General features: G+C 38.1%; 1 protein-coding gene across 12 annotated transcripts in view; it reads left to right on the forward strand.

Moving 5' to 3' along the window:
- The window catches only part of PTPN13 (protein tyrosine phosphatase non-receptor type 13), a 185,202-nt gene that overhangs the window by 53,231 nt on the left and 108,942 nt on the right, over window positions 1-23,029 (forward strand). For all 12 annotated transcript variants that reach the window (XM_038399848.2, XM_038399847.2, XM_038399851.2 and 9 more), the window contains 3 exons: window positions 3,658-3,827; window positions 15,755-15,820; window positions 20,653-20,838. In XM_038399848.2, coding sequence (XP_038255776.1) covers window positions 3,658-3,827; window positions 15,755-15,820; window positions 20,653-20,838 — 422 coding nt within the window. The remainder of the gene's footprint in view (window positions 1-3,657; window positions 3,828-15,754; window positions 15,821-20,652; window positions 20,839-23,029) is intronic.

Genomic DNA, 23,029 nt, shown 5'->3' on the forward strand with positions numbered 1-23,029 from the left:
TGTTCAGCCACGCTAACAGATACAAGTTTGTTTATATTTACAGGAGATAATGCTTCCCACTTCTTATTTACAATGTCTCCAGAAAGTGAGAACAGGCATTCGCATGGCACTTTTGTAGCTGGCATTGCTAGGTATTTATGTGCCAGATGCGCTAAAGAGTCATATGCCCCTTCATGCTTCGGCCACCATTCCAGAGGACATGCTTCTATGGTGATGATGCTCGCTAAAATAATAATGTGTTAATTAAATTAGCGACTGAACTCCCTGGGGGAGAATTGTATGTCTCCTGCTCTATTTACCACATTCTGTCATATATTTCATGTTATAGCAGTCTTGGATGATGACCTAGCACGTGGTGTTTGTTTTATGAACACTTTCACTGCAGATTTGACAAAACGCAAAGAAGGTACCAATGTGAGATGCATAAAGATAGCTACAGCACTTGACCCAAGGTTTAAGGATCTGAAGTGCCTTCCAAAATCTGAGAGGGTCAAGGTGTGGAGCATGTTTCCAAAAGTCTTAAAAGACCAACACTCTCATGTAGAAACTATAGAACCTGAACCACCAAAAAAGAAAATCAATCTTCTGCAGGTGGCATCTTACTCAGATAATGAAAATGAACATGTGTCAGTCAGCACTGCTTTGTATCATTATCAAGCGGAACCGGTCATCAGCATGGACGCATGTCCTCTGGAATGGTGATTGAAGCCTGAATGGGCATACATAATTCTACGTTTGTAAGTTCAACTTTCATGATAAAGAGATTGCCCTACAATATTTCTATTAGGTGAATTGAAAAATACTATTTATTTTGGTTTTTACAGTGCAAATATTTATAATCAAAAATAAATATAAAGTGAGCACTGTACACTTGGTATTCTGTGTTGTAATTGAAAATAATATATATGGAAATTTAGAAAACATTCAAAAATATTTAAATAAATGATATTCTATTGTTTAAAATTGCGATTAATCCGATGAAGTGAGCTGTAGCTCAGGAAAGCTTATGCTCAAATAAATTTGTTGGTCTCTAAGGTGCCACAAGTACTCCTTTTCTTTTTGCGAATACAGACTAACATGGCTGCTACTCTGAAAAGTGTCATGACAAATGCTGAAACACATTGTCTTAATTAGGCAACTAGGAGTAGATACTTGAAAGTGAAAGGTGAAATTGTATATTTGCTTGTTTATAGTATAGTTTTGAGTCTCTAAACATGTAATCATCATTACTTTAAGTAAAGTCCATAGGATCCTTCCTGTTCATGAAATACTTGTTGTGTTCCTGTTGCCATAAGTGTTTTTAATTTATGAAATTAAACTTTCCATTTCCAAGCCAATAGGGACAATAAGCTCTTATTCAAACCCCAAAAAATGACCAAAGGTTAATCCCCACAATACACATTAAATGGTCTTCGATAGCTTTTCTGTTATATACAGATAGGAGTGGATAATTTCTCTGATATCTATAAATTGGGAGTTCTGTCCACTGATCTAGAAAATTAAGCCTACCTTTCTGAGGCATGTTTTTCTTTTCTAAATGTCTGAAGTTAGAACCAGATGTATAATCTCAGAGTGCTGGAAGGAGTGAAGCCTGGGAATTTGAAGGATTTGTTTGGTGGGTCTGTTTATTTCTGATATCTATTCTATATATAGTTACTTAGTAAATCTCCTGGGATATTGGAATTACAGTAAATTACAGGATTATTGGACAGCCTAGGAAACAGCATTGTAGGAGGAAATGGAACTATTGCCTCTCTCCCTAGAATGACATAATATTTTTTCTAACTGTTATTACAACACTACATTAAATCTTTGTTACATCACAATTTGTATGTACTTGAGTTGTGGTGTTCTGACGTTCATACAGCAGTCATTAAAATCTTTTAGACCCATGAGAACAGTTGCTTTTTCTTTGCCCACTTTTATTTTCAAGATATGTTTTATGGATTGAAAGCCTCTTTGCAGGTTAGTGGCCAGAGTTTTCATCAGATTTTATCCAGAGAGCTTTAAATACCCAGGTGGCAGAATTGCAAGTTCCTGGTGTAGGAGTTTTTCTCTTTTAAAATGTCAACAGTAGGCTTCATAATCTGTGTTTGTGTTTCTTTCTGACAATATTATTCTCACAGATTGAATGGAGGCTCCTAGGTTGAGTGCAGATTCCTTCTTTGCACATTGCACTGCTACCTCAATTAACTTCAGTCTTACAATAGGAATTAGTCTTGATAGTGAGCATCCAACAGGAAGCAATCAAATAACTTCAGTGGGCAGCTCTATCTTAAAAACAAAAAGACATCCTGAAGGGGGAAATCTTTAATCATTTGGAGGGTTCTGTGTTACTTTGAGGGTATGAGTAATAATACAAAAATGACAGCCAATTGATTATTTAAAGAAAAAACATTGATAGCCATTGTGGTCATCAAGCAAACTGGGAGGAAAAGAGAGTAGGCATCGAATCCTTAGTAATCTAAAATATAGGTTAATGTTAACTTACATTTTTGAATGAATTAATAATAAACCGTTCACCCTGAAAAGGTTTCAGTAAGGTTCATATATATTCACTGTATTTAAAATTAAATTATACATTGAAGTATGATAACCTTGTAATATTAGCCTCTTCTTAGAGAAGGCTCAACTGCTGTAGTAAATGTTAACAAATTAAATCTTGACAGATAGCATGTGAAACTTCATGGCCCTTGTGCACTGGATAGTTAAGGTTAATTTCTGTTGGCTAATGTATTCTGATGTATATGTAAGATGTGTTGCATGAGATTGTGCTATTTATATTTTTTAAATGTGCTTTAGTTTAATCTGCTTTCTTATTCTGCTCTAGTCTCTGCTACATCCTTATCCTCCTACCTCTGCTCAGAAAAACAATCCCCTGTGATGCTTGTTGTTTTATGACAAACAATAAATAAATCAGAACATATTGGCATAATCAAACGTTTATCATCAGTCTGGATCGTTAAAACAAAGGCCATGAAAGGTAGTGTGGGAGTAGGAGTCCAGAGTTCTAACCTGGCTATAACAGTCATACTGTCTCTGACCTTTAGGATAAAGTCATTCTCATTTAACCTCAGTGCCTTAGATTCCCCCATCTGCAAAGTGGGAATAATGCTTACCTTCTCAGATGTTGAATGTTAATATAAATAGCAAACATTAAAAATAATATTGATTTATATTTAAGTAAAGTAGAGTGAAATTATTGAAAACAAGTGCATGGGAAAGGGAGGCTTAATAATTCATTCTTGTCTTGAGCATTGTATTTAAATAGCATTAGCAATCAGATGTAACAATTTTATTTCAGTCTATTTCTTTGTCTTTTCAATCTTATTTAAAAATATAAAACAGTAAGGAAGGTGCATGTTTTTCGTAGATCTTTTGTTTAAGAATTCCAGATAAATAACATCAGTGTTTTCAAAGTAAAATAATGAAATTGTCCGAAAGGTCTTTGCTGCTTATCTCCCATGAACTTTTTGTGATGAAAGCTATTTTAACGATTGTGGTCATAGAAGTTACAAATGAAAAAGACTAATTAGACATCCACTCCATTTCGCAACTTTCTCTTTGTCAGATGAGCACTTACATGGATTTTTGTGGAGTCCTGTTATTTGGAAGCAGCTGCCTTTCAATTGTGTTTATTTGTTTTTTCAAATATAGCTGATCCTACTGACCTGAGCTTCATCATTTCTCCATGGTCTTTGCTGTTGCTTCCATCTGGGAGTGTGTCATTTACAGATGAAAATGTTTCAAACCAGGACCTGAGAGCATTCACAGCACCAGAGGTTCTGCAGAACCAGTCACTGTCATCCCTTTCAGATGTTGAAAAGGTACACTACCTTCACTTCCATAAAATGTTAGTCTCTATGAAACTGTATTATAACTGGTTTCAGAGTAGCAGCTGTGTTAGTCTGTATTTACAAAAAGAAAAGGAGTACTTGTGGCACCTTAGAGACTAACAAATTTATTTGAGCATAAGCTTTCGTGAGCTACAACTCATTTAATCAGATGCATCCGATGAAGTGAGCTGTAGCTCACGAAAGCTTATGCTCAAATAAATTTGAGAGTCTCTAAGGTGCCACAAGTACTTCTTTTCTTTTTGTATTATAACAGATTTGGTAGAAACTTGCTTTTATTTATGCTGTAGCACACTACAACTAAGATGCAGAGTATTCACCTTTTGGGCTGAGTATATTTTTCATACAGGTACTTTGTCTTTGCCCAAAGGGTTGGGGTTGTGTCTGTGAACACGCATGTGCCTTTACTTTTTTTAAATAGTGGGACATTTGTTCTCCCCCACATTTCTTTAAGTCTAAAGCAAAACTACTTTTCTTTTGTATAGGTGAAATGGGCCTTGAATGTTGGGATCAGATTCTCAAGGTGGATTGTCTTGTGCAGAAGGAAACTGATTTTGATTTGATTGTGTTGGGAGCATTTAAAGATTACATACTGAGCATTTGCTGTTTTGGAAATAGCATAACAAAGTCCCCCTTCTCCCCCCCCTGCCCCCCGAGATTAGGTGCTCACCTAAGTAAGGGTGAGCTTGAACATAAATCTAAATTGTATCTGCATCGTTAACTGACTAGTCTTCCAAATGGCTCCAAATTAGCCTTTTTCTTTTTTCTTCAGCTTTAAGGTTTTCTTCAGCAAAATACCCCCTCAGCCTAGCAGAATATGGACAGGGCTGGGAATGAGGAGGGGATGGGGTTCTATTCCCACCCCTTTCATTTGACTGGTCTTCATAATCCTAAACTCTTCAACCCTTATTTAAGGGGATGTTGCAGGGTATAATAGCGTGGAAGTCACCCTGATGTGGCCACTGTGGTCAGATATGACATTGCCTCAGTTTCCCCCGTGGGCTATCAGTCAATTCTGCGAGGCTTGTATATCATGAATGATGCCCCTTCAGGGTTCTAGAATGGCTCCTTCTCTGAACTCTGGGCCCCTCCAGATGGAAAACTACAGTAGCTTGTTTCTGGAGTGGTGTGTAATTCCCCAAAGACCTGGACTTCTTGCTGCTGTGTGTAAGGTCCCTTCACTGGGATTGGGCTTTCCTAGGGCTTTGCCATTCATTGCCCTGCCCTTTCCTAGGTCCCCTTTTTTTCTGCTCTCTGAGCTGCTCCCCTGAGCAATCTCTTTCCTTGGGAACTTCCTCTCTCTGTTCTGAGAGAGAGAGAGAGAGAGAGAGAGAGAGAACTTCCTCCTGTTCTGTTCTGTTCTGTTCTGGTGAGTTCTCGGCGAACTCTCTGGGAACTTCCTCTTTCTGTTTTGAGGCTTCCTGACTGAGCCCTCGGAAGCCTTTATTAGACTGGGTGATCTTCACCTAATTAACTGTGGCCCAGCTACTTAATAAGTTAATCTCCAGGTGGATCACTTTCCTTGGTGGAGCCTGTCACAGGTAGGCGGGGTACTAAACTTCTCGGACCAGCGGCCTCCATGAGACAAAATAGCTGTGTGTTTGAAAGCTGTTATATGGCTTGGCAGGACTCCTCCTGGAGGAGCAGTTGCGTGGCTTTGTTCTGAAGGAGATTGGTACTGGCACTATTGCTATTACATGGGCAAGGACTAGCTACACTTTTGATATATTTTTTTCTGAAAACTTTTTAAATTGTCAGTTTTCTCTAGAACCGTATCAATTGAATATCCAGTCTAAAGGATGCCCTCCAAGAAATGTATTTTGGTCCTATATGTTTCTTCCGTGGTTGAAAGCACTTAGCTTCAGGCCTCTTGCCTTGCAACACAGTCAAGGCTATGTATTGTAAGACAGATATATATACCTTGTAGTATATCAGTATGTTAACTGTTCAGGACCAAGAGACAGAAGTCTTTACACAAGTAACTGTAGTACTGAAGTAAGTGGAAGTTTTGCCAGAATAGGGACTGCAGAATCCGGAACTCACAGATAGGAGGGATAATTCCAAACTTTGTGATAGTGGTACTGTGAAGCACGTTGTAGTTAGAAATCTTTACTAAAACTTATAACTTGAATGGGCGGGTGCAGTTGAAGTTAGTGGAGCTGTGCCACTTTGTACTAGCTCTGAATTTTGCTTTAAAACTCTTTTATCAAAAGCACCAGGGAAATAATCAGTAAATTCCTTAAGCAGCTAAACTGTGTGTAGGTGAAAACTTTTACTTCAAAGATGGGTGCATTCTTAATTTAACACTACATTTACTTGATGGCAATTGTTTGTTTTCTTTTTAAAAATAGAAGAAGAAAACTCTATGTTGCAAACCAGAGGCCCTGTTTTTCCTTGTTGCATAGAAAGAAGTGAAAACTGATGAACTGATGTGGCATGTTTGTCTTGCACTTGAACTCATTCATTGTTGATGACCAAATTATGGCCTTTGTCCCCACATGCCGCTGTGATTAATTCTCTCAGATTGTGGCCCTTGCTTATGAAAATGTACATTTTGCTATTATATGACATCTGATAACATAATTTTCTGGAAAGTGGTGGTAGTACAGTTGTGACCCTTTACCTCTGTAAGCGCCTGAATTCATATTTCCTTGGAAAATTTTTGCATGTTGACATATATATACCTTGGTTTGCATAAGGAGATTACTCATACAGTTGATTTAACTTGGTTTATATCCTTTTAGCTTGTGGTATTTGATTTTAGTGTTGTGTTGAAGTTGAAGTTTTTTACTGGAGTTGAATACATCTAATTTTGGGTTCAATTCTAGCTAACTTTGCACATATACATGTGGCAGGAAAAAAAACCTCAAAACTGAACCACTACTGTATCAAACTGAAACGATGCAGCAGAATTTGAAGAAAATTGGGTTCCTTGGTTCTAGTTCCCAAGTCAATTTGAGAAGAGGCCATTCTGCTGGGCCTCCAACAAAGGAGTTGTGTATGAGTAGGGCCCTACAAAATTCATGGCCATGAAAAACGCTTCACAGCCTGTGAAATCTGGTCTTTTGTGTGCATTTACTCTATACAGATTTCAAGGGGGAGACCAGCATTTCTCAGATTGGAGGTCTTGACGCAAAAGGAAGTTTCAGGGGAGTCACAAGATTATTTTTAGGTGCATTGTGATATTGCCACCCTTACTTCTGTGCTGCCTTCAGAGCTGGGTGGCTGAAGAGCTGTGGGTGTTGGCCAGGCATCCAGCTCTGAAGACAGCAGCTTGCCAGCCGCAGCGCAGAAGTAAGGATGGCATGGTATGGTATTGCCACCCTTACTTCTGTGCTGCTGCCTGCAGAGCTGGGCCCTCAGTCAGCAGCCACCACTCTCCGGCTGCCCAGCTCTGAAGGCAGCAGCACAGAAGTAAGGGTGGCAATACCATACCGTGCCATCCTTACTTATGCGCTGCTGCTAGCAGAGGCTCTACCTTGAGAGCTGGGATCCCGGCCAGCAGCCGCCGCTGTCCAGCTGCCCAGCTCTGAAGGCAGCACCGCCCCCTGCAGCCTGTAAGGGTAGAAGTACCACATCCATAACCCCCCCCCCCCGCCCCACAATAATCTTGGTGGAAAAAAAAACACCACACACAACTTTTTTTGGGTCAGGACCCCTACAATTACAGCACTGTGAAATTTCAGATTTCAATCGCTAAAATAATGAAATAAATGATTTTTTAAATCCCATGGCCATGAAAGTGACCAAAATGAACCATGAATTTAGTAGGGCCCTATGTATGAGTTTAACAATGAGCCATAGCATTAGGGGCTTGATCCATATGTCTGATTACCGTAAATGTATGTATATGAAACTTGCCTGGCCAAGCCGTGGTTCATGCAGCTTCAGTTCAATTAATTCCTTCCTACTACATGGCAGATGTGCGTGCATGCATGGGGCTTTTTAACAGTTGTTTAAAGGTGTATATTAACAGTACTTTTTTATCTGGTTTTGTGGGGGGACTGTGCTATTTTCATCTGTTTTTAGTGTCTACCAGAATTAGGCCATATAATTTCATTTATCTGCAGCTTCTGGCACCAAAAGGTATCAGGAACATTGTCTTGCAGTTATGTTGTCTTATTTTAATTTAAAAGTGCAGCAGGTTTAATAGAGTAAATTTTTAAAGAGTGTGTATAAAGTTTAGAATGTAATAGGAGAAAAAGCATGTGATAAACTTGCATATATCACAGTGAGCAGATAGGCTCCAAGTACAAGTTTATTGTTTTAGGTTACTGAACTCTGAACTGTACAGAAATTATTCAAATGCAGCTTATTGTAGTGTAGATTAAGGCTTTATGAGGCAGACATTTTTTGAAGGAAAAGTCAGTCTGTGTTGGATAGCATTCCTTCAGAAATATTTCTGTTTCTGTATGAGTATTGTCCTTCAGAGTTAAGTGAAATTTCTTTTGCTAATGGTGACCCTGCCTGCATCTTTGTCTGCATCTGCCCTTCATCCCCTGTATTTATTCCAAAATCCTACTCGAATGTCTCTATCTCCTCTCAATCCCAGTTTTTTCCTTCTTTCACATTGCTCCAGACATTTCAATCAGCTAATATTTGTCAACTGTACAATGCAGCTCTAATCCTGACTGGGGCCTCTGGTTGCTGCTGTAATGCAAATCATAATATAGTGTAGATTCAGCTGAAGAAGAAGAATGTTTCTTTGGGGTAATATTTTGATCCATTGCAAGGGATGGTTGACAAAGCAATCTAATGAAAAGGATATGGAGGCAAATTGCTGATTCTGGGTGGAAAATATGTCAATCAAAATCAAATACATTGCTCTTCTGGCATAAAATGGATAGAAGTCAAACCCTTCTGTAACGAAAGATAATTTGTCCCGTTTCTAATAATCTGTGTTAAATGTTCTTTAAGACGCACTAATATTGCCTCATGATTGGGATGTACCATTTCTTTAAAATGTTTATGGTTACAATATCTTTCCTGTGCATCTTGCCCATAACCCCAGTGTTGTCTTCCCTTCCATCTGTATTAAGCTAAGTTTTGGGTAGTGTCATGGTTAGTTTCTGTGATTTATTTACTTGGCATTTCTTAAATGATGTTGTATACATGCTAATTTCATCTGGTTTTCAATTTTAAGCTTCATTCTTCATTCAGTGTATTTCACTGCAGTTTATCAAACTAGTTTCTGAGTGGAAATCTTTGGTTTATTTTCAATTCTTGTTCTGAAATTGGTTCATGTCAGAATTTTACTGAAACCAAAAAAATTCCTGTTTGTAATGACCTCTTAAAACACAATGACAGGGTTGCATTAGTATTTGGGTCATTACTTCATTTCTTCTAAACCAAAGAAATTATGTATTCAACAATAAATATCAACCAAAGTGCTAGTCAGACAATGAATGCCCTACTGATTCGAAGTCTCTTGTTTAAATTGAACAAAAAAGGTGACTTTGTAATTGTAGGCTTATTTGAAATATACATTTGCAAATCATTCCACAAAAAATAAATTTATGAATGTGAATTTAGTGCTATTTATTTCTTGTGAAAACTGTTCAAAATATTTTAATATAAATCATGAAAGCCAAAAATCAGAATTACCAAAAAGCATTTAAATAAGTATCTTAATTTTTTGGAGGTGCAGAGTACTTGCAACTCTTATTGAAGTTCATATTTCAACTTTACCTTGATATAATTTGTCTTAAATAGTACAGTGTGCATACATAATACACATTTATATAAGAACGCATGCTTAGCTTCATTCTTGATCTTCTGATTATCAGCACTTTTAAAATAGATGCATTTATCTAGTTTTAATGTACCTGACATTATCTCATACGAATGGAGTTTGAGGTAACAATGCACAAGCCTCAACCATGATGATCAAATAAACAGCCTAGCCTTGGTATGGGATTTTTTTTCCCCAAAAAATATTTGGCATGACATTAGTCTTTCAAACCATAATGAACAGTTAGAGAACAGTATATAATATTGATATGAAGAAATGTAAAATACCAACATGAAAGTAATATAACTAGGTTTTAAACTCAAATTGTAACAAATATGAATAAGTGCAATTCATTTTATTCATCACAAGCATTTTTATATGTAAAAGGTTGCTTCATATGTATAAAAGAAAAGGAGTACTTGTGGCACCTTAGAGACTAACAGATTTATTTGAGCATAAGCTTTCGTGAGCTACAGCTCACTTCATCGGATGCATTCTGATGAAGTGAGCTGTAGCTCAGGAAAGCTTATGCTCAAATAAATTTTAGTGTCTAAGGTGCCACAAGTACTCCTTTTCTTTTATGCGAATACAGACTAACACGGCTGCTACTCTGAAACTTCATATGTATGTAGCTTATGCAATTTTGTTTATAATCTATAGTATTGTTGTAATAGTTTGTAAAATACTACATTCAGAAGAACCTCACGCAAACTGATCCCAAATTAAGCATACAATGGAGCACCACACCACAATGTGCTTTGTTCACTTATTTTGAAAAATAGTTCTTCACTGTGTAATAGGGATGCAGTAAATTTTGTAAAAATAATGGTCTTAGTATAGGGACCTCCTTACAATGCTCTGTAATAAAAGCTTTGCTGGGAAAAGGCATGAGACTCTCAGATATTTTGGGAATACTGTTCAGTTTGTATATTAGCTAACCTAGAATTAATAAGGTGGTTGTTTAGTAGAGATTTAAAGAAAAACTGGTGTTATCAGTTAACTATTTTATACCTAAGCTACCTGGTTTTGGTAAGTATAATTTTTTCTTCTCTCCATTCTGTGTTGCCAGATGTATTTATGTATGTATTCATTTGTTTAACATTGATGGTATTACAATGGTCTAGTTTTCTTTTCATGCATAACTATGGTATGTTCATGGCACAAATTGGCAATGTTCTCTAATCTTTCAGTAGAAGATCTTGGTAATAAGCTGAATATGAGAAGTACCAGCTCAGTATTTGGAGAGTTGATTTACTTGTAGATGACTAAGTCAATGACAAGCACATTCATTAAACTGAGAGTCCCTGATACCTGACTTTGACTGTCCAATTGGAAGTTAAAGCCCATAGCAATCTTTCCACAAAACAAGGAAAACTTAGTTCTGTGGCCATCATTTCTTTCCTCAGTGAAAAGAGGTTCTGATGCATGTGTGAAACATTGCTAAATATGTAGTACCTGCAATTGAGGGATCTGTATTTAGGAATAAAGCTTATTTTTATGGTTAAAGCTGTCCAACAATGACTTTTAACAATTCCCTTACAATCCAAATTTCAAATATAGGGTTAAAGATAAAAAATAACAATAAATTACCAAAAAAAAAAAAAACCTAACCAAAAAAACCAAAACCCTATGTCATGCGGGTAGCCATCTTAGTTTGGTTTGTGGTCCAAAACCACATGCAGTTGGAAGCCAGTTTGCAAATAAGTCTTTAATTTTTCCGCTGAGCATTCACAACCACCATAACAAAAAAAAAAAAGTCAGGTTAGTTCCAGCTGAAGGTACATGTTTAAATATTATCGGATTCCCTTTACAAAATAATATGGTGGAACATACATTGAAGATGTAAGTAATGATGAATGCCAATTCATTTGGGTTAGATTTTATTTTGATTTTTTTAGCTCCTTGAAGAAGTAATTGGTTTCTGAGTAAATTTAACCACCTTCCCCTCCCCACCCCCCAAATCCCTGAAAATGTTAATCCTATGTGTAAAATGTTAAATAACCCCTCTCCCACACCAAAGAACAACTTCCTATTGCATTGTTTCACCTTTTTTTTTAGTGACTGAAATTAATCTCCTCCTGACCTCTCAAAAACTAGATGGGTTACTTGGTCATTGTGTGTTTTTCTGTGTAAAGTATATTAACATTTTTCAATACCATGAGTATGATGCATGCTTTCTTGAACAATTAAATATGTCCTTTCCAAAGTGATGTATACCATGTATAACCGATGAAGTGAGCTGTAGCTCACGAAAGCTTATACTCAAATAAATTTGTTAGTCTCTAAGGTACCACAAGTCCTCCTTTTTCTTTTTGCGGATACAGACTAACATGGCTGCTACTCTGAAACATGTATAACTTTGCCTTTTTAACAATGTGAAAGAAGTTGAGCTGAGTTCATGCTTATTATTGGCATTCATCTCTACAAAGGTTCCTGCTACAACCAAGCTAAGACTTTGGGGGACTGAATATTCCAGTTCTCCCAGATTAAGCTGTGGCCCTGATACTGCAACTGCTTGCTACTTGATGTCGTTCCATTGGTCATTATCAATTAAAAGGGAAAAAAAATTTAAATCTGCAGTTGATAGAACGTGGTTTCAGGATTGGGCCTGTTATCTAATGGGTATCAAGCCAAATTGCACCCTCAGTTGCATCCTACAACACCAGTGAAATCCAGTGAGATCTTGAATTCAGAAAAGTTCGTGTGGATGTAACATTAGGAAAAAATTGACCCATTGTCTTCTCCTTAGGCACAGCATTACAACAAATCCCTCCATGGCATGTACTCCAGCTTAGTTTATAATATATAAAGTAATTTGCAGAAAAATTCCAAGAAAAATATTTTGTATTTGCATAATCCCTCCTCCCACGTATACCTCAGGCGTAAGCTTTACGATTCATCAGTTTGTTGAACTGAACTCTAATGGTGAATATAACCATATGTCAACTGTATTAATTCTATCACAATCTCATATCAGTGCAGCCCTTTGCGTGGTGCTCTGCATGACTCATACACTGTGTGTGTTGGGAGACAGACCTCTTTGTAATAACCAGAGGAAGCTTAGGACTCAAGTGCTCTTCTGGATGCCTCTATTTTCAAATGTTATGTGGAAAATAATAGAACAGAATAGAATAATAAAAATAAATAGAACACAGAATGGGGAATATGTTGCTTCTAAACTGCTGACATTACCATGTCTTGACGTGGAGGGATTAAATAAAAGGAGAATATTGTATCTATTTTGTAGTGGAAAACTGAAAATATTTCATGTGTATGTTTTTTTAAACCACAAATTGGAAATTTGAGATTATCAATTTTTAAAAATTAATACACGCACTGAAAATTTCCAGGAAAAGAACTGAGAATTTGATGAATGCAAAGGAAAAAAGGTGATCGTTCTAAATTAAAATGCACACCATATTTATCTGTTTCTGAGTCCTATCTAGCTGACAATAGGCTACTAATTATTTTTGACTGACATCAATGGCAGCATGAATATGTAGGTGGTTTTGTTAACAATGGGACCATTGGTTCACGTGTCTGAAACATAGCACTGAATATTTACCTCTGCTTTTCTTTAGCACAAAATATATTGCACTTCTTAAATTTAGAATGGCTGAAAACCATACATAAGAACACTTACGAGATATTTGAAAAAGTCTGCTGAAGCACTCTTTAATTTTTTGTTGTTGTTTAGAATTTATATACAGGACTGATATTTGGCAGTGCAATGAAGGAGGCTGCCGTTTCCACTCTCACTTACTATTCAGGTCACAAGCCACTTGGCATAATACTTTATTTAGGTGAAGCAAGAGCTTTGTGTATATTCTGCACTTTAATGTTTCTCTTGCAGTTCAAAAAGCCTTTTTAATAACAATGTCCATATTTATTGTGTAAATTTGTAAATACAACTATATATATCAGAGGGTGGCTGGCTGGCCCTGGACATGAAGTAGTTCCAGCTTCCCTGTGCCAGAGCAAGTGCTCCCATTCTGGCCAGTTAAGAGGGCAGGGCAACACCTGAAGCAATAAAGGATAGAGAGAATCTGAGGGGCAGAGACCCCTGGGAGACAGAGGGACCTGGTGAGTTCCTCAGGAAAGAGGCAAGTGAGAGCTACCAGGGGACTATGGAGGGTCCTGGAAGGAAGCTGTAGGTGGTTCCTGGGGGAAGACGGAAGGCAATAGAGCAGCAAAGAAGGGTTTGCTGGCTGACATCCCAAAGCCAAAGAGCCGGGCCAGACAGCAGCAGCGGGAGTCGCCTGCTTACTTCTAAGCTGCAGCGATATAGCCAAGGGCCAGAGAGCTCTGAAGGCTGGAGAGCACCAGAGGAATTTGCCCGCTGACATATCCAGGGCCAGAGTGCTGGACCTAAGGGAACAGGGAGAGGGAAGGATGCTTCCCTGGTGAAGATCGTTTCCCAGCAGAGAGTTTGTGGGGAGTTACCACTGAGAAGAGTGGGCTCACACTCCAGTTGGAAGTGTTGGGGTGGCCATCTTGATAGAGGGACAGATGAGACTGGTGAGGAGCCTTGAGTGTGGCAGAAGATGCTGGCTTGTGGAATGTTACGTCATGGGGTTTTGAGGATAATATGCACTGGGATAATAGATGGACTCTGTGGAGGACTTGTGTTATGAACTGAACTGTACTATGGTTTTGATAATAAACTGGCCCCACAGAAGGGCATTATTGAAGCAAGGGGGCCTGAAGTGGAGTTCTTGGGTTACCTGAGAGGGCACACTTGTTGTGCCACAGCCTACCTCAGGAGTGTGCCCCTGGGTGGGGCTGCCATTTGACACTACCATATTATTGTTTCATAAAAACTAGAGCAATAATAAATATTAACTATGGTAGCTCTCTCCTTTGTCTCCCACAGCATCTTCTGTGTAGATTGTAGATCTCTCTAAATATTGTCTCTGGTAGATTATAAACTCTCCAGGACAGAGATTGTCTTAATATCTGTGCCTTTTACCAAGTTAAGTGTCTGGTCGGTGCTGAACAAATACATAACTTAGTCTTAGAATTGCTTTATATATATGTTTATCTTCCTCCTGAATATGTAACTATAAAACTGTGTTGAATTCGCATATATGATACAGAAAAAGAGTGAAAGTCAGATTTGCATTTCATTGTTGTATGGATTCTATTGGCTGTGTTCATGAACAGTTTTTGCCCAATTTACACACACAATTCAAAAACATAAAATATTGACTTCTGTATGGTGATTCTAACTGCATATAGCTAATGCTTCAAGTTGGCCTGCAGTTTGTATTTTCTCTTTAGTTGGGGGAAGATGGGATTGGTTGAATCACCTTTAAGTAGCATCTATGCTCAATTTTAATACAACTTGTTGCTAAAATTATGTAGTGCACCTCTTGCTTTGAATTACAGTTGTTACTAACACATGTTCACTGTACAATAGTTGATTTGTCCAATACAAAGAGTGTCATTACCACATTATATATACAAACAATGCAGATTCATTACTATGCACTACTTTTTTCTGTTGTTATTTATTTGTATTACAGCAAGGCCAGTGGCCCACATTAGGATGATTTGTTGTGCTGGGACATGTACAAATATGTAGGAAAACACATTCCCCGCTCTGAGGAGCTTACAATGATTGACATTTTAAGATGACAACCTCATACGTTGTGTACATAGGTGAAAGTCCATTGGCAACCCAAAAGCCAGTGTTTGTGATCCTAAGCTTTTTACCACCTTCAGAACTATGCGCCTTCTAAGACTTGCAGCATTGGAATGCCCTGCTGCATTTCAGAATGTGTTCATCACCATCAAGTGTCGTAATCTTGTCTATGTATACTGGGGCTTAATCTTAAATGAAGAGTAAAAACTAAATGGAAAAGTTAGAGGAGCATTAATAAGATTTTTGCAAGTTTTTTCCCATAGTGGGATTTGCTGCTCTGACTGTAATGATCAGGACAAAGGACAGTTCAGAAGTTCTCCAAGGCAAGGAGGCTAATTGAGTCCATGGCTGAGCTTAGTTGTCAAAAATGTAAACATGCAATAATGCACCTAATTTGGGTGGGGGAAAGGACCCTGTTTCAGAATGTCAAGTTCATCACACCCACTTAATACTTGAAGGATATACTGTTGAATTTCCAGAACTGTCCCTTCTTTAAGTTTACAGATGGTTTGTGTTGTATTACAGATTCATGTTTATTCTCTTGGTATGACCCTTTATTGGGGAGCTGACCATGAAGTCCCTCAAAGCCAAGTAAGTATTTTTTTGACTTCTTTTATAAAATCTCACCATTTTAACCTTTTAAAATGGGGTTTGTTTGATAACCTCCTCCATGTTTCTAAAAAAACAGAGTAACAGAGCAAGGTAAACCCTTGCGATGCTGGTGGGACTGGTGCGACTAAGTGAAAAGTAGGAGTTTTTACATAATTTGGGTTTTTGTAATTTACATAATTTCAAGGTGTGTGTGAAAGGGGAAAGATGCCCCAAGGAGCAGAATTGAGGGCTTGTTCCTCAAGCCCTCATTCATGTGAGTAGTTCCATACATATAATGGGACTATTCTAATGAGTAAGAGCTGCAGAATTAGGCCTTTTGGGGCATGAACCCAAGAGGTACAGAGAACTTGCAACTCCCATTGCAGTCATTTCGCAGTCACGGGGGGGTTCCAGGTTCTCAGTCTTCCCAGGATCAGGCCTAAATATCTAGGGTTAGAGGTAAAATATTATCTGAAGTAGTTTCCTCTTGAATGCTGAGACTTGGTGGCTGAACTATGGACTTCCAAGTTATGAGTACTTAAAGGTGAGCTTACCAGAGTCTTACTGCAACAGACAAGAGAAAGACTGTTGATGTATTCTGTGATCCTGCAGCTGCAGAATTAGTCACTGAATTCACTCCTAACCATAATGCCGCTGAGAGCAGGGAGTTTTGCTGTAGAATTAAAGATTTTTTTTTTACCACAGAATCCACAGAGCTTTGCTTATAGTGAAGCAGCTTGCTTTGTCCATTATGAGACAAAACTACTATTCTTCTCTAATTAATACTCTTCGCTGTTTCTATTCTGGTGTTTGCTTCTTTGTTTTTCTTGATTAGGGATACCGTAGTGTTGGTTTGAAGCGGGGAAAGTACTGGCATTGTCTTCCACTTTGAAGTTACATGAAGTCAATTTAGCCCTGGTCTCCCAATGAACCACAGCTGTTTGAGGCTTATAAAAAACAATTTGCTTGTATATCATGCTGTGAATCTATCAGAAGAAAAATCATATTTCTGTTTTATTAAGGGATTCTAAAATGGGTTGATTTTTGTTTGTCATATTGAAATTTCTTTAATGCTGTATAGTAAAAAAGTATTTGTGATTTACTTAAAAAGATACTAACCACTGTGCTCTATTTGGCCCTAATGTAATTTCTGTGAGCCGAAGGTAGGCATGTTTGGGTGAATTCATTACATGACTGCCTCTGAAGGGAGAGTACTTTTTGAGAATAGGGAGTAGACTTCTTTGCTGTTGACTTGCCAGCAGCTTCAGACACAGTTATGGCCTGATCAGAGCTTAACCTCATTGCTCAATTTGATTATCTCATATACAATATGTGCACCTGTCAGAACTCCTTCAGTCAGGTTTGGGAGGATTTACTTTTTTTAGCATTTGACTCATCTTCTTCCAGAGCTCTTTCATCTTAGGAAACAAAAAATAAAACAAACAAAAATCCCACACAACAACTACACTTTAAGTCAATAGCTGAAATGGTTGGAGGAGATTGAAAAATTAGGAGTCTGTATCCAGAAAGTATATTCAGTGATGAGGTAAGAATACGCAGATATTATACATTTGGCCTGACTCCTGCTCAGATGTGGGTGAAAAAACAGCTTTCAGCACAAAATTTACTCAGCTGCTAAAAAATTTATTATTATTACTACTAATTAAATGGAGAAAACTGTTATGGCTGAGAAATAAAGGGAGAGATTTTTCAAAGGCAGTGAGGACAGTTACTCCTTTGATTAGGATTCAAGCACTGATGTATTTCAGCCCTAAAAGCTGAATTTTTGGGAAAAACTAGCTATTGAACATAGGGATTTATAATGAATGCCTTCATTACTGTGTAACTATATTGTGGCTTTGGTGATCGTATAACCTAAAAAAGAAAACTTACAATTTTAAAAACCATTATTTCCTCCCAAAACCGAAGAGTTATCGAGTTGCATGCAGGGATCATTTGGTTAGAATGGAAAAACAAAGCATGCTCTGAAGAGTTTCATCCAGAAGTTAATTATGCTGTGCTAATGAACTCTTTGGGTGGTTACAGATTGTCATTGACTTCTTCATTCAAAGCACGTGCTTTTGGCGTTTACAAAGTCATCTCTTTCATGATAGTATCGATATGTTCTGTAACGACTAGGATATTTTTAGAAAAATGTATTCCTTCAGTATTATTTATATAACCATAGCATCTTGAGATGCCAGCAGAGATCATGGTAGCATTGTGGTAGCTGAGTTCCATAATAAGAGACAGTCCCCATTCCGAAGAATTAACACTTTAAATAGACAAGACTGACAAAAATGTGGGAGTATTATGAATCCCATTTTACCTAGGGCAAACTGAGACACAGAATGAGACTGTAACTTGCCCAATGTCATCCTGCTAGTTTGTGGCAGAACTGGAATTGATTCCCAATCCTGTGCCTTAACCATGAGACCAAAGACCAATTATTATTATTTATTATTTGTATTACGGTCGTGCCCTGTAGCCCTAGTCATGGACCATGACCCCATTGTGCTAGACATTGTACAAACATAGAACAAAAAGACCATCTCTGCTCTGAGGGGCTTGTGATTCTTTCCTTCATTTTGTACGTTCTGTAGCTAATGGTAAGGGCCAGATTGTGGCTGACCCTATGTGGGTATACAAGTTGGGGGAAGAGGATACAAAGATCTCCCAGCTCTTTTGGGCTCCACTTCTGGGACTATGCCCAATCCCCGGTCCTTTATATGCTTGATGGTCAGGATTTGAAGAGTCCTAGTGTGGGTAATGACACAAGATTCAATAAAGGGAAAGACTGTGACCCTACTTCTGCATACGCAGCCTCCAGCAGAACAGGACTTAAAGGGGAGAGAGCAAACTGTGCTCATTAAAAGGATGGATCGTCTGCTCCCATATGCCTTAGGGGGTGTGCGTTGCTACACAGCAGTTCTGTAACCCCTGGCTGTGGCTTATAATATACCCCTACCATAGACTGTTTTTTTTTTTCTTTGTCTCGTGTGTGTATGTGTAACATGAGTATAGATTGCAGAATGTTTTTGTAATGGGGAAAGTGTTGTGGGCTTTTCCCTTTTCCTTCATTCTCAAAATCAGCTGACCTGCTCTACTTTATAATCTGAAGAAACGGGAGAAAGGGGGGTAGAATCACCCTGAGGCAGAGACCAGGTATGGATAATTTCAGCCCAAAAGGTGAATGTTTTAGAAAGTTACGAGCTACTGAAGATAGAAGGATACAATGGAAACATGGAGGGAATTAGCTATAGCTGTCGTGAGCACTTCAGCTACTTTAAAAAGAAAATCAAGTGTTGTCACCCTAGAATAAAGAAAAGGAGTACTTGTGGCAGCTTAGAGACTAACAAATTTATTAGAGCATAAGCTTTCATGAGCTACGCTAACACGGCTGCTACTCTGACACCCTAGAATAGAGCAACTTTCATCTGGTGAATTTGTCTTACCCCTCCTGTAAGTATGTGGTAAGTGCTAGTAGCTAACATTCCAATAGAGCTCAAAGATCTACCTTTAAAAAGTTAAAATACTTAAATCTTCACCATTTAATTTGTCTTTAATCCTGGAAGCTTTTCCATTGTAACACAAATGTAAGATGTACAATTTATAAATCTTTGTTGATGTTCTTGGCCGATGGATATGTTGTTTTAGGTTCTTTGCTGTGTATCAGGTTTCATGCAAGAATGATTTCTGTGATTCGAGAGAGAGAGAGAGAGAAAAATTTGTTCCCATAAAAAAAATTTACTGAAAGACAGTAGTGCCTGTTAGTGTGTGTATATGGTAAAAGCCTATGTTAATGCTGTATGTTAAATGAGGCTGATGCTGAACAAATTTTTATAGTAAGTTTAAAAATAAATGGAAAGAAATACTGTGAAACTTAATGTGCTCAGTAAAGAACAACACACGACAGGGCATGTATTTCTTTGATAACCGCCCACCTTGGGTGCGTAGTGAGACACAGTGCTGAAGGCCAAGTGTCTACAGTATCTGGGAAGTGGTGTTATCACTGACTACTGCATAGCTTGCAGTGTTATTCCACTTAGAATATGATAGGATTGACTGTTTGATGGGAAGAAATTAAGGCTAAGTAGTTCCCAACCCTCTGGGTGTTGTCCCATAATTGCGGGGCTTCACTTATTTAGCCAATTACTTTGCTCCCTCAGTCCTTACCCTTTTCTAATAATATCTAAAAACTTTTCTGGACTCTGGAAAGGATTTTTAAATATTTGATACTCTTGAGTAATAATAAATGCCATCTCCAATATAATTGCTAGCCCTAAGGGACTTGGTGAGTTAATCCTACACCTTTATGGAATATGAAAGTACAAATCCAGTTGAAGTAAAATCTTGGACTAGCTAAAGGATTATAGAAGTCTTTTTAGTACACTTGTCAGATCTCATCAGCAAGTTCCTGCAAATACTGTCTCCAGGTCCATTATGGTTAGCAGTTGCAATGAATATAGCTATTATTCAAGACTGTCTGTGTTTTAAAAATTTTAATTAGCCCCAATGTCCTTGGTAGACAAGTATTATTGTACTCAGTTTACAGATTGTGTGAATAGTCCAAGATGAAACAGGCTAGTGACAGAGCCAGCATTTAGATCTAGGATCCTGAATTGCAGTCCCCTGGATAACCACTAGATCATACTGCTTTCCCTACCAATGAGATGTGTTTCAGATGGAGCATATCAGGTGGAATTTTCAGAAGTACCAACATGAATTAGTATTGAACCTTTAGAAAATCAACCCATTTGCATATGTGTGTGTTAGATATTTAAGTGGTGTTGTTGTTGTTATTTTTTATTCCTCCTCTCCTTTGTAATCAGCCTATCAAGCTTGGGGATCACCTAAACAGCATACTGCTTGGCATGTGTGAAGATGTCATTTATGCCCGTGTGTCTGTACGGACGGTTCTGGATGCCTGCAGTGCCCACATAAGGAACAGTAATTGTGCACCTTCTTTCTCATATGTGAAACAGTTGGTTAAACTGGTTCTGGGAAGCCTCTCTGGGGTAAGTGTTTACAAGCAGTTGAGTAATAACTGAGAATTGCAAAAACATAGTGAAGAAATTGGTTCAAAGTCTCTCTCCAGCCAGTCTTGTTTGTAATTTTTCCCAACTTGTATTAAAGGGACACTCAGTCTAAAAATTACACTTCTGTCTGAATGTATTTTACCTGCTTTTATCACAAGCAGCACCAGAAAGAGCAATTACTGAAAAATTAAAGGAAAACATTGTGTTCTCTCATTTTTGTTAGTTTACTTTTTGCATTTGGCAACACTATATAGCATCACTTTTGCAATTTTCCTGGTAAGGTCAGTTTCTTGTTGTGTTGGGTCTTCAACACAGCAATGGGGAGACGCATTTTTTTAAAAATAGGAAATTGTGATTATAAAAAACAAAAATTTGAATAGATGCTATGGGGCAGGTGTTGAACACACTTGTTTTAGCTGACTGGATTTCGCATATGCTTTTTAAATTCTATTATGGACAGTTGTTTATTGAAGGAAATAAGGGAATCTGTCACCAGACTTCTGAGTTCTTCTGAGATTCTACCCAGCTGTCAGCCATTATTATTGACAGGGAATTAATATTATTATGACACACGCACTTGCTATTTTCATATGTAAAAGAAACTATATTAACTTATCTCACGAAGTTACCATTCCTGACTGGCAACCTCTCCCTTCGCTACAGTGTTACAACATATTCATGGGCTGGTTAAATAATTTTAGGACTCCGAATAGAAATGGAACTTACTAACTGTTAATGGTGCTAAACAGTACTTCTCCCAGTATTTTTCATTTATAAATTATCTCTAACGGCAATCGGACAACTCAAGCAAAGTATTCCACAGAATTGCTGGACCATAGGTCTTGGAGACTGTGGTTCTGATTTACTGCTATGTTACTACAGTATTATACTGCTTCAACCCTTTGGAACTCAATGAGTTATTACACTGGTGTCAGAATGGCTCCCTGGACACATGCCACCAGTATGATCACAGAAAAGTACTTGATATCCTGTTTCTTGTGATGGGAGATTCCAGTGCTGTCAGGGCCTTTCTAATCTGGTTGGTAAATTGCTGCATGAAGAGATGCGACTCTGGCTCAGTTGAATCTTCAGCCGTCACTGATTCCATACCCAGCACTCTCTCTGGAGGGCCTGTATGAGGCATACTCTGGTCTCGGTCAGCCTAAGCATGGCAGCTGAAACTATCTCTCTCCAGTGATCATCAGTGTGGTATCTGCGCTCCTCCATGGTAATTCAATGTAGCTGTTCTTCTACAATGCAGAGCAAGAGGCAGTAATTGAGATAATCAGGCCCTAGCAAATTCAGAGCTTTTAAAATAGGGTTGGACTGTGACCTAGATAGAGTAGAACCAGTAGAGTGCAGAGCACTAGTGTGAATGGTCTTGTATGATGTCTTTTGCTTAGCAGGTGAGTTGATATGTGTTATATCAGTCTTAATTGCCATATGGCTTTCATAGTCAGTCCCCGCTAATAGTGCATTAGAGTAGCATTAGCCTGGAGGTGACAAAGATGTAACTGACTTTCTCCAGCCCTTTATCTTGGCCAGCATCGATGGAAAAGATAGTAGTGGCTGAAAATGCTTATCTGGAAGTTCCAGGATCAAAGGTGACTCCATCAAAAGCCTGTTTGTGCACCATCTTAATAAGTGGGAGGAGTGTTAAAAAAAAAAACAAACAAAAAAAAACCACTTCAGTTAAGGTGTTGCTTGTTGAGATTCTGCTAGTTCTTGTGTTTCCCTCTACCAATCAACATCACCTATGTTTTGCCTGAACGGAGTCTTAGCCAGCTATCTTTCATCCATCTCCCTGTTTCACCAAGTCATTGGAATATCTGAGACTACACTGTTCACATTAAACAAGAAAGGAAAATAGAACCGGGTATCATCAGAATGTTGGTGACATCGTGGTGCAGTTGTTTTCTTTATGCACTTGGCTAGTCTTCACTCCTCCGTTTCATTCCAGTGTACACAAATAGGTCCCGTTGCTGTTTGTTTCTGTACATATCCTTGAAAAGTTGACTTAATGATGTACATACACTATTTATATATGGAAACTATGCTGCTCTTGCTCAGGATTATATAGAGCATCCAGTTTAGAAATGTGTTCCTGAACATATCTGTTGACCCTGATTAGGCATTGTTGTACTGTAAATGTTTCCTCTTGAACTGTATA

Source organism: Dermochelys coriacea, chromosome 4 (assembly GCF_009764565.3).
Source record: "Dermochelys coriacea isolate rDerCor1 chromosome 4, rDerCor1.pri.v4, whole genome shotgun sequence".
Classification (NCBI taxonomy): Eukaryota; Metazoa; Chordata; order Testudines; family Dermochelyidae; genus Dermochelys; species Dermochelys coriacea.